Source organism: Monodelphis domestica, chromosome 5 (genome assembly GCF_027887165.1).
Source record: "Monodelphis domestica isolate mMonDom1 chromosome 5, mMonDom1.pri, whole genome shotgun sequence".
Taxonomy (NCBI): domain Eukaryota; kingdom Metazoa; phylum Chordata; class Mammalia; order Didelphimorphia; family Didelphidae; genus Monodelphis; species Monodelphis domestica.
Window position 1 is genome coordinate 123,004,927 of NC_077231.1, and position 13,086 is coordinate 123,018,012.

At 36.2% G+C, this 13,086-nt stretch overlaps 1 protein-coding gene across 1 annotated transcript in view; it reads left to right on the forward strand.

The window, feature by feature from the left end:
* ANO2 (anoctamin 2) overlaps nucleotides 1-13,086 on the forward strand; it is a 532,091-nt gene that overhangs the window by 499,467 nt on the left and 19,538 nt on the right. Inside the window, exon 21 of the mRNA XM_056799271.1 lies at nucleotides 1,133-1,314. Coding sequence (XP_056655249.1) covers nucleotides 1,133-1,314 — 182 coding nt within the window. The remainder of the gene's footprint in view (nucleotides 1-1,132; nucleotides 1,315-13,086) is intronic.

The window sequence follows — 13,086 nt, forward strand, 5'->3', positions numbered from 1 at the left end:
AATGATCTCACAGTCAGACATTATTATTTTTCTTTTTTTTTTTACATTTTATTTAATTAGTCAATTTAGAATATTTTTCTTTGGTTACAAGAATTGTGTTGTTTCCCTCCCCTCCCCTTACCTCCTCTTGTAGCCAACATGCACAATTCCACTGGGTTTTACATGTGTTATTGATCAAAATCTATTTCCATATTATTGATGTTTGTACTAGGGTGGTCATTTAGAGTCTTCATCTCCAATCATATTCCCATTGACCCATTATTATTTTTCAGTTGAAAAGCTTCTGCTTTGCCATTTCTTTGCTGACTATGGCATTGCTAAGCTCCTTATCTAGTTTAATGGAGAGATAGCTTAGCTCAAAAAAACAAAACCAGAAGATTTTTTTCTCATTTTTTTTCTCCCAACAGCAGACTTTTTTTGGTTTCTGGCTCTATTTGTTCATAAATAGTAAGTGTTCATAAAAGTATAGAAAATGGCTGGATGGATAGGAGGTTAGTTCTTCACTGAATTTTGCCTCTAATAGGCATCTACATTTGCCCCCTGGATTAGAATAAAAGAAAATGAATTTGAATCTACTTTGGGAGGAAATTGTCTAGGCTATAATAGTAATAATGTTGTTTTGTAGTTTGTCATGTCCAGTTGTTCTTGACCCTATTTGGGGTTTTCTTGGCAAAGATTGTTCAGAGGTTTGCCTCCTTCCTTCTCCAGCCCATTTTATAGATGAAGAAACTGGGGCTAACTGGGTTAAGTGACTTACCCAGGGTCACACAACTAGGATAAATCTGAGATCAGATGTGAACCTAGGACCTCCCATCTCTAGGTCTGGTTCTCTATCCACTGAGCCATCTAGTTGCCCCTCAATTCAGAATTCCCAGTGTCCTTTATTGGCTCTCATAGTGGAAGTGGTTATATCTATTACTGAGTTGCTGATCTATTGAACTGCATGAAGTATTGATTTAGCATCATCCATGCTACATTATGACTTCACCTTATCAGAGACTATAGTATCCCAAGATGGCATTCCTAGAAAGAGGTGATTGCTGAAGTAAAGCAATCATGTGTCACCCCAGATCTTATACCTCTGTCTGCATCCCAGATCATCATTCAACAGCAAGTTGGTTTTGTCTCTTAGGCCTTTGTCATTGCTGTCACCTCTGACTTCATTCCCCGCCTTGTGTACCAATACTCCTATAGTCATAATGGGACCCTTCATGGCTTCATCAACCATACTCTGTCCTATTTCAATGTCAGCCAGCTGAAGGAAGGGACACAGCCAGAGAACTCACACTTTGACCAGGAGGTTCTGTTCTGCAGGTAATGTTATTCTTAATAAAAGAAAAGGGTGGGAAAAGAAGGGGGGATTTCTAAGGAGTGGGGCTCTGGGCACCATGATCATCTGGGGAAAAGGGATGTGAGTTAAAAGAGCAAATTCATAATCAAATGATTCACCTGCTGACACAGAACCAAGTCCTAGTGTTACAAAATTATAGGATATTATGAGTGGAAAAAAAAAACAGAGAAATTATTCTTCCATTTTTCATAGAAGTAGAAAGAATCTGAGAGGAAAAGTGATTTGCCTAAAGTCATACTCACTACCATTTCCTAAAATAACCCAGGTTCAATTAATTCAGTGACTATTAATTGAGTACTTACTATGAGATCAAACCTATCCTCAGCATTTTGAGGACTCTAAAGATGTAAGAACAGGTCAATGCCTACAAAGAGGGGAGGGAATTTCAAGAAGGTAAAGTGACATGATAATCTGTAAATGTTTTAGATTGTACATGGAACAACATTAATGGTAGAGGGAAGAAAATATTGCATATTTTCTTTATGAATTTTATAATACTTATATTTTCTCTATATTTTCATAAACATATTTTTCTATATTTATCTACATATTTGTATATTTTCACTATATGGAAATGGCAGCTTTTTGTTGAAGCACCAAATTATGGAGACCTAGAAATCCAGGCAAAGAAGTTTGGATTTAATTCAACCAAGAAGCCACTGAATGATTTGGGGCAGGAAACTTAAATGATGTGCCATATTTCAGAAAGATTAATCTGGTTTTTGTATACAAAGTTGACTAGAGACAGGAGAATTTAGGAAACTGTGATCTAGGGATGAGGTAATGAGGTCATCATGGAGGGTTGCATTACTGAGAGAACTAGACAAAAAGAAGAAACAGTGTATTTTTTTTATCGTACTCTATTTTCATTCTGACTTTTTTCTGCTTCTTCCTCTTGTTAGCCCAGTACAGGTATTGACTACTATCTCTTATCTCCTCTTCATTTGCAGTCATACACTAGATGACTTTGTCTCCTGCTACATAATCCAGGTCTTGATTTGATCTTGGAGGTCCATTGGTTTCAGGCTTCCTAGAAGGGAGGGCTCCAAGTACCTCTACCATTCCTCCATTTCCTTAATCCTTGACATCCAGGCATGACCATCAAATATTAAGCCTTCTAGAGGTTCCCCAGACTTGGGGATTTCCTGGATACTGTTGCTTTTCTCTATCTCCTTGCACAAGTGGCCAAATTCCATGAAAAGGTCATCTACAATAGGTGTTTCCATTTTCTTTTCTCTCACTTCTTAACTCCTTAAAATCTAGCTTCTGACATTTTCCCACCATATTGCTTCCTCTAAAGTTACCAGTGATCTCTTAATTGCTAAATTAATGGCCTTTTCTCCATCCTCATTCTTTTTTATCTCTCTGTAGCATTTGACACTATTGATTAACCTCTTCTTCTTGATATTTTTTTCTCTCTAGGTTTCAGAACATCACTCTCTGGTGGTTCTCCTCCTACCTATCAGACTGCTCCTTCTCAGTCTCCTTTTCCAGATTCTCATCCAGGTCACACTCTCCTATAGTTACATAGGTGTATTACAGGGCTTGCTTCTCTTCTCCCTCTTTACTACTTTACTTGGTGATCATCAGCACCCATGGATTTATGCTGACAGTTCTCAAATCTACCTGTCCTATCCTAACCTCTCTGATGAACTCCAGTTTCTCATTTCTAACTGTTTTCCAGTGCATCAAACAGGGTGTAGACTCAACATATTCAAAACAGAACTCATTATCTTTCACCCTAAATCCTCCTCTTACTTTTAGGGGCAGCAACATCTTCCCAGAACCTTAGGTTCACAATATATTTGTCATCCTCAATGCCGTGCTATCTCTCATCCTCTATATCAAATCTATTTACAAGGCTTGTTATACCTTTGCAACATTTCTCTAATATGTACCCTTCTCTATTGCTTTCAGGATCAAATACAAAATCTTCTTCTTGTACAATGTTCTTCATAACTTGTCCCTACCCCTTTTGAGTTTTCTTCTGAAATGAAAGCTTCAATCCAGTGACACTCCCCTTTTTGCTGTTTTCAAAGAAGATACTCCATCTCTTAGTTTGGGGATGTTCTCTGATTTTTCCACATGACTCCATGCTCTCCTTCCCCATCTCTACCTACTGATTTCCTCGAAGTCCCAACTAAAATCCCATTTTCGACAGGAAGCTTTTCCCAATTGCTCTTAATTCCAGTCATTTCCTCTTTAACTATTTCCTGTTTTCCCTGCACATAGTTTATTTGTACATATTGTTGGCTTGTTGTCTCCCCAATTAGATTATGAGCTCACTGAGAGCAGGGTCTGGTTTTTGCCCTTTCTTCCCCCTCAATGTTCAGCACAGTGTCTGGCACAAAGCAGGGACTTAAAATATGTTTATTGAATAACAATGACCTACTATGCGTTTGCACTGTACTCTGCTACAGCTTTGAGAACTATCAGTGATTGAATTGACTTCCAGGATTCCAAGGTCTTACACTGACCCTGAACAGAACCACCTCTATTTCTTTGTACACTGGCCTACTCGGAGTTGGCTTTGTCCTCTAAGATGACTCCAATAACCCAGGGCTGAGTTCCAGCTGGTTTTTAGCCATATTTATTAGAGATTTATCTTGCTTCAGGTCCCCTTGGCACATTCCAGACCAGAGAGTCCATAGGCGTCTAGCCATGTTCTCACACAGTACTGGGCTCTATGAAGAAACTTACTTGAGTTTTGCTTTCAATTCATTGACAACTGATTCATCAAATACCCTTTCAAAACTTTGCTGGAAAGTTTCTTAGGGAAGCTAGGTTTAGCTACAGCCTTTGACTTTCTCATCTTTATTGGAAATAATGTCAAGCCATAATAATAGTGATTTCCACCCCTAGGTAGCTCCTCTCCACTATCCAATCCACTTGCTTTTGCCTGATAAAATGAATGGAAGAGTCAACTTTAAAGTTAGCTGAATTTGTAGTGAAGTTACTAGAAATGGGTGAATCATTGGTCCCAAAAATATTTCTTATAAAATTTTTGTGTAATTTTTAGATTAAATATTTAGATTTAAAACATTTAATGGTCTACAATAGAGGAATAAAGAAGGGTGTTACAAGTGTTCAGAACAGAATGGGAGTCAAAGAGGTAGAAGTTATATCTATATTAGACAAGTGTTTTAGGAAACAGAAAGGCAATGACCATTGCAATCTGTTTTTACATCTTCTACTTACTACAAGCTAAATCACTTTGGTACCTCTAGATGGTGGAGGAAGTACCCCCTCTAGATTTGGGTAGCTAGGACAAATCTCTTTTTAGCCAATATGCTTCACCTTAGTTCCATTTCTCCTATGGTACGGAGAGTGCTCAAAAAGTAGAACTCATGGTATTCAGTGAATTAGAGCTCTGGTCTAAAAGGATATCAGAGTCTTAGTTCCAACTAGGATAGGTGACTCTGGGATAAGTCTTTTATTTAATCTGAACCACAAATAATAGCTAGCCTACTTATCTCAGAGGGATGTTGGGAAGATTGAATGAGATAGTATTTTTCACTGTGATCTTGGATAAATCATCTCCTCTCTCTCTGTTTCATTTTTCCATTCTATAAAGGTGTTGTACTAGATGACCTGTATGATTTTATGATTTGGGAATTGAGTGTTAAATCCAAATATTAGGTATTCTAAGAATGGTGGAGAAAGTTATCAACTCTATACCACAGGTAATCTACCAACCACATAGGAGGATCATAATTTAGGCAGAACTTTACTCCTCAGAATGTTGTCAGGATAGTCTTATAGCAAGAAATAATGGAAAAGTGAAAAAGAAAACCTTTCCGTAGAATAAGCCCTAAAGATATATTCCCTTTCTCAGGATTTTAACGATTCTCCCTAAATGCAGAGCTTGCTCCTGGCAAAAAAAAAAAGTGTTCAAAATGTGCTGACTCTTCTTCTAATTGGTTTTCAATGATTTGGAGTGATAGACATGGTCAAATGAAAGTTCCTCTAGGACTCTAACCTAAACCTTTATCAGGTATAAAGGTGTTTTAAAAATAGCAAAGCAAGATAGAAAACTGTGCCTAATCCTACAGGATGCATTCCAACATATTTGGAACAGCATTTTCTGTGGCAGTCAGAGTGTTCTGGCAAAGATGCTCCATAAACAGTCTCGTGACGTCAATACACAGGACGTGATTAGCATCTGATGAAGCCAAAGGACCTCAGTGTCGCCAGGGAGGCTGGATGAGAGATGTCCCCTGGGGAACTGGGCTTCATGTCCCTTATTTGGGCCCCTTTATCCTGCACTAGTGGATAAGCTGGGATTCTGAGCCAGACAGGGCCCCAGAGACACTGTCACCCATCTGTTTGGAGGTAGTGAGCAGAGCTCTGCCATCCTGAAAAAAGACATTGGGTGGTGGCTGTTTCTTTGCATTGCTTAAATGCTTCCATATTCTCTTCAAGCCCAGAGCTGCTGATCATCTGCTCCCTGTTGAAATGTACAGATTTAGCTTTTCCTAGGGTTCTCTTCCCTGATCTTTATCAGCCAGCAGATTGACATAGTTCTCATTCATTCCTAATTACCCATACCATTTTTTTTCTTGTTAAAGACCAATTTCAGAAGGCAATTTTAAGAAGCTCACATGGTTTAAAATCATTGGAGCTAATTATGTTTAGCATTAATATGCCATTAATTCCCATAGCACTGAGGCCCTTTAAATGATTTTTAAGCTACCACATGCTTTTAGCATATGAGGCAGACAGACCCACTAAATTGGCTAACAGTTTAGTCACAATGTTATTTAAAAAAATAATGTTTAGTGATTGCATATGGCATAGATCTCCCTCCATCCTTCTTGTTCATAAGATTAGTGGGTTTGTTTGGGGGAATTGGAGAGATTTCTCATATAAAAGTTCTATTCTGGATATCAAACTATTATGTGATCATTCTAATCCTCACCTTGACCTCTTTAGCTTTGAATATAGAAAGGCCATATGTTGGGCTTTTATTCAATAAAACCTGTTTTCATAACCTAATTCTAACAATTTATAGCTGTATAATCATGGGAAAGTCCCACAATCTCTATCAGCCTCAAACTTTACAAATCTTCTTTGAGGATAACATGAGAAAATGTAATGTTTGGCAACCCTCAGTTGCTCCAACAACTTACACTGACATGGGCAGGTTGGAATACCCATACAGGTGACTACAAAGTCAGATTCTATAGGTAACCTTATGGGCAACTATTCCTAACATTGCAGCTTATGAGCCCCCATCAATGTACTTCTTATGAACAACAAATCAGTAGACTCAACTAGCTCTTAGAAAAAGAATTTACTCTAATGGCATAGCAAGAAATAAAGTTACAAAGTATTCCCCTCAAAAACCTGGAATTCATTCTCCCCATAATGTTACAGAGTTTGAGGAATAGTGAGCATAAACTTAAAGCACAGTAGGAGTGAGGCATATTCATAGGGAACACATAAAAACTGTGCAACTCAAAATTCTGTCTCCCTTTTCATTGGGCTGTTGCTGTCAGGTTCAGTTGGGTAATTCTCTGCTCTTTCATCTTGGATATTATAATGATCTTTTCAGTTGGAGTGATACTATACCCCTCTATGAAGGATGGACACTTCTAGACAAAGATTGTTAGAAACCTCTCTGTGGGTCAGAGCCAGACAATTTTCTTGGTTCATAGTTGGGTTTCCTCAGTGAGTCACCACACCCCAATTTATAGAGACCAACCAGTTTCATTTCCCAGATTCCTGTTAGGTTTTATGCTACAAGAGTGGTTGGAGACAAAGGCACTGAGGGATATTGTGCCCTGAGGCAAGTGCACATTCATTGACTGCTGCACTTTTCATGTGCATTGAGTTGCTCAAAGCCTAAAAATCTCATATAAGGTGTGGAATGTTTCATTTGTACCTCATCTTCATATTTTATTGTCTCTGTTTTTGCCCTTTAAGGTCTTCAACTTAGCTGAAATCTAAAAGGGCATACCCTTACATATATAAAATACTTTGTAAACCTTAAATGGCTATATTAATGTTTATTATTATTATTTTTAAAAGATCACTTTCTAGGGAAAGAATTATGAGTGGATCTTTCTCATCTCTGCCCAGGTCTCCCAGCAATTCCACTAAGTAGATCTAGATGTAAAACTGTCCCAAAACTGGAAAGTTTTTTATTTGAGTTCACTAAGTCTTAGTTTGCCTATTTGTGAAATGACATTAAGCTAGAATGGATCTCTAAGGTCCTTTCCATCACTCAATCTATGATAATATGATGAATGTGTCTTTCCATCCTTTGCTTCTTAGGTTCATAGAATATGAATTTTATCCTCTTGAAAGATCCATTTGAAGCTTTGTCTCAAGATCTAATACATGAAGGGACTTTGCCAGATTACTATGATGTGGATAAAATAAGTAGATTTTGATTTCCCCCCCCCCCTTAGAATAAAGATTTTAGGCACTGGAAAAATGGAAAGGAAGATTTGGGGGCTTGAATAATACTGAGGTTAGTGAGAAAGGAGGACTTTAAAATTCTATGTGAGAATGAGTAAAGGATTCTCCATAGCTCTAGGCATCTCCACCATTCCAATAAGTTACCCTAATATTTCTTCTGTATTTTTAAACCTTTAGTTTGTATCCTAGTATCAATTCTAAGATGGAAGAGCAACAAGAGCTAGGCAATCAGGGTTAAATGACTTACCCTGGGTCACCCATCTAGGAAGCGTCTGAGGTCACATTTGAACTCAGATCCTCCCAAATATAGTCTTGGCACCCTATCCACTAGCTGGATACCTAGCTGCCCCCTTAATGTTTCTTAATAATAATTATCATTATAATAGAAACTATCAATAATTTAATAACTATCAAAAGAGCATATTTTATTCTACAAAGTGTTTCCCCCTTCATGGCAACCCAGTGAATTATGTAGTATATTATTATTATTCTCAGATTATAGGTAAGGAAACTGAAAATCTAAAAGACTCATTTGATTTGCCCATAACCTGTTCATGTCTTAAGTTGTTTTGAAGTCAAATCTTCTGGCTCCAAACTCATCATTCTACACACTCTACAGTATACTACACTAATTCTAAAACAAAATAACCCAATTCATATAATCTGCAGATCTCCAGAGCACCCCACCCCAGCAATCTGCTGAAGTAGGTAGTAACAAGTTGTTTATCCAGCAGTGGGTACATATTAAGTCAGGTGTTTGTAATCTATGTATACCAATGCCCTATTTACTACGCCATGAATTCTCTTAATATCCTAAGCATTCTAAAATCTCAGTCTTAGAAGTAATTTAATCTCACAATCTCCAGCTTGGAAACTACTTTAAAGTTCACCTAGTACAACCTGTGATAGAATTGTTTGGTCATTTTTCAGTTGTGTCTGATTTGTCATGATCCCATTTGGGGTTTTCTTGGTGGAGATACTGGAGTGGTTTGCCATTTCCTTCTCCAGTTTATTTTACAGATGAGGAAACTGAGGCAGAAGAGCAGTCCTTACTGCTGGACAATTAGGGTTAAATGATTTGCTCAGAGTGACATAGCTAGTAAGTATCTGAAGACAGATTTGAACTCAGAAAGATGAGTCTTCCTGACTTCAGGCCTGGTACTCCTTCTATTGCACTATAAATGCTTGATAACCACCAGTTAGGGGCAACCAACCTTTTCCCCACAAAAATCATTCTTTTTTAAAATTTCTATTGGGAAATTTTCTTTATATTTAAGAGAAATCTGTCTCCTTGTGATATATACTGATTATGCTTATTATGATTATGCTCTGTTCTCTGACAGAGGAGAATTCTAATATTTTAGTTTTTCCCCCATTAGTCTTTCAGAGGCTTCAAGATTGAAAAACTGCTACCACATCTTCCTCTAGTCTTCTTCAGGCTAAAAATCTCCAGTTGCTTCAACAATTTCTCATATGTCATAGATATGATTTCTAGAATTCTAGATGAACTTCAGTTTGCCAATGATTATCCAAATGTATTTTAACTGTGATAGAATCTTTCTCATTTAGATAATATGCTTCTGTTAGCATTGCCTTAAGTGTTTTATCTTTCTCAGCTTTGATGTCTATCAACAAACATGTTATATAATTGAAAATCTGTTACCCTAAAAAAGAACTACATTTCCTGGGAGCCCATTGACTTCCTGTCATTATGTACTTCCTGCAGACAGGGGATAAATTCAGTGGGTGTTCCTGCTCTTGACCTCTTTGGTTTCCTGGCAAGGATGGTGGTGGTAAGTGAGGGGATTTTGAACAGGCTGATTAGCCATGGGCACATGGTTTTTATTTTGTATCCCTTTTATTCCTTTATTTCTAATTATCATTAATTAATCCTTGAAAATATAACATTCTACATTATTGTAGATTAATTTTAATTTTTACAATCTTAAGCACTATGTGCCAAGAATTGTAGATACAATGAAAGGCAAAAAAAGCCAGCCCCTTCTCTCAAGGAGCATGTAGTTGACATCATACTATTGACTCATATTGAGCTTACAATCTATCCAACCCTGGTATCTTTTTCATATGAAATGTTGTCTAGTTTCATCTTCCATTCTATACTTACAAAGTTGATTTTTTAAAGCTATTTTGCTAATTATATGTAATAACAATTTTCTACATAAGTTTTCCAAAGCTATGTGATCCAAATTGTCCCTCTCCCTCCCTTCCAAGCCCCCTCCCAGAAAGATAGCAATTTGGGTTATACATGTATTATCCTGCAAAAACATATTTCCATATTGTTCATGTTTTTAAGAGAATAATCATTTAGAACCATAGCCCCCAAATATAAACCTAAATAAATTAAAGTAAAAAATCATATACTTTGATTCACATTCTGATTCCAACAGTTCTTTCTCTGACTATGGATAGCATTCTTTGTCATAAATTCTTCAGAATTGCTAAATCATTGTTTTGCTGAGAGCAGCTAAGTCTTTCACAGCTGATCTTCATACAATATTACTGTTACCATGTATAATGTTCTCCTGGTTCTGCTTATTTCACTCTGCATCAGTTCATGCAGGTCTTTCAAGATGAAATCATCCAATTCATCATTTCTTGTAGCACAATAGTTTTTTTTTATCATTTTCATATACCACAGTTTATTTAGCTATTCCACAACTGAGTGACATCCCCTTAGTTTCCAATTCTTTGCCACCACAAAAAAGAGTTTCTATTAATATTTTTGTACAAGTAGGTCCTCCTCCCCTCCTCCCCCTTTTCTGTCTTAAGGATACAGGCCTAGTAGTGGTATTACAGGATCAAAGGGTATGCTCAGTTTTAGGGCCCTTTGGGCATATTTCCAAATTGTCTTGCAGAATGGTTGGAACAGTTCACAACTCTACGAACAATGCATTAGTGTCCCAATTTTGCAACATTCCCTTCAACATTTATCACTTGTATTTACTGTCATATTGATCAGTTTGATAGGTGTGAAGGAGAACTCAGTTGTTTTGACTTGCATTGTTCTAATCAAGAATTATTTGGAACATTTTAATATGATTATTGATAGCAGTAATTTTTCCTTTGAAAACTGCTTATTTATACCCTTTGAACATTTGCCAATTTGGGAATGGCTTATATTCTTACAAATTTGACTTAATTCTTTATAAATTTGAAAAATAAGACCTTTATCAGAAAAATTTGTCATAAAAAATTTCCCAGATTGTTGTTTCCCTTCTAATCTTGGTTACATTTGCTTTGTTTGTACAAAAGCTTTTAAACTTAAAATAGTCAAAAGTATTCATTTTCCATCTTATAATGTTTTCTGTCTCTTGTTTTGTTATAAATTCTTCCCTTCTACATAGACCTGGAAGGTAAACTATTCTATGTTCCCCTAATTTACTTATGGTAACAGCCTTTATTTCTAAATCATATACCCATTTTGTTGGTATAGAGTTGTCGATATATGTTATATGTTGGTATAGAGTATGAGAAATTGGTGTATACCTAGTTTCTACCATACTGTTTTCCAATTTTCCCAGCAGTCTTTTTTTTTTCAAAAAGTGAGTTCTTATCCCCAAATCTGGGCTCTTTGAGTTTATCAAACAGTAGATTGCTCAGGTCTTTTACCCCTAATCTATTCCATTGATCCATCAATTTATTTCTTAACCAGTGGCAGATTGTTTTGACATGATTATTGCTTTGTAGTATTGTTTGAGATCTGGTACTGCTAGGCTACTATCCTTCACATTTTCTTTTCTAATTCTATGACAAATTTGAGTCGAACCCAATTTTATCATATTACATTTATTGCTTTATCTTAAAGAATTAATCTTAACAGTTAAGCACTATCAAACTTAGCCTATCAGCCTAATTTTGTTACCTTGACTATGTGGTCTCAAAGGTTAGTTCTTCTTTACTGCTTTATGCCATATGCAAATTTAAAAATTATGCTATCTATGCCTCTTTCCAATTCATTGGATAAAACAGATTGAACAGCACAAGTTTAAGATAGGTTTTAGGTCACATCAGCATTTGTGATCTAACTATTACTTTATAGGTAACATTATTGAATCAATTCTTCATCCATCTATCATCATATATATCCCACTTTTTCATGAGTATCATAAAATACTTACTGACATCCAGATATGTCATATTTATCAAATTACCTTGATCATCTACTCTAGTAACCATTTGGGGGGGGGGGAGGAAATTACTTCAGTCTCAAATGGCCTGTTCATGTTGAAATTATGTTGGCTTTAATGTAGAAGTCACTTCTAAATGTTAACAACAGCCAATTCCATAATATGCTCTAGAATTTTTCCAGAAAAAAGAGGTAAAAATATATAGCAATAGGGTTTTTTTTTAATTTAATTTGCTTCCCTTTTGTTTGAAAATGAAAGTGCCATTTGCTATATTCAAGTTAAGAAGTAATTTTCCCCTTCTTCAGGTCACTAGGCTTTATTGAGGGTAATTAGTTGATTATTTGTTGTCTCTTAAAATTTTCTTTTTGTTTCAATATTCTTTCCATCATTTCTATTCTAAGTCATTAGATAATTCTTCTTGACTTTTATGTCAGTCAACAAACATGTGTTAAGCACTGTTATTTGTGTATTCATATGCCTATACCCAGAAACATAATAAGAGGCATATAGTTCTGTTTCCTCTCTGCTCTCCATTATGATCATACTATCTTTGCTCCCTCTGATTTCTTCTCTCCAGCATAGTTTTGAAAAGCCTTTTTTTATTATCCTTGGAATTCATTGGAACTCGGAATTCTCAGAACTCATTCTGAGCTTTATCATTGCTATTTCTTTTGTAAAGCAGACTTACTTTTGTGCTCATCCTCTATGCCTTTGCTTCTGTCTCCTCTACAAGTATTTTTCAAAAACTAAATTGGGAGGTAGAGGAATTCCCTGTGTATCCATAGTGATCTTGATAGACATCTTTTGCTTTTAACTTCTTTTTGCATGGATAGAATTTTATTCTTAAGAGATTTCAGTCTCTTCCTTTCTCATCCCAGAACTCCTCTGTAGTTTATTAGGCCTTGGGATACCATAAAATAATTAAAGCAATTTTAAAAATTACCAGATTACTTTCCTTTTAACAGAAATACAATTCTAATAGATATCTGGATAGTTAAAGTCTACTTTCATGACCATCATGCCTCCATGCCAGGTTTGGAGCCTCTTTTCCAAACATTACTGATTTCCTCTTTTTGATTCTCTAAGTAGTACTATCCAATGTTGCATATGTTTCTGTCCTCACTGATATCATTATGTATTCCAACTTGTCAATCTCCTTCATAA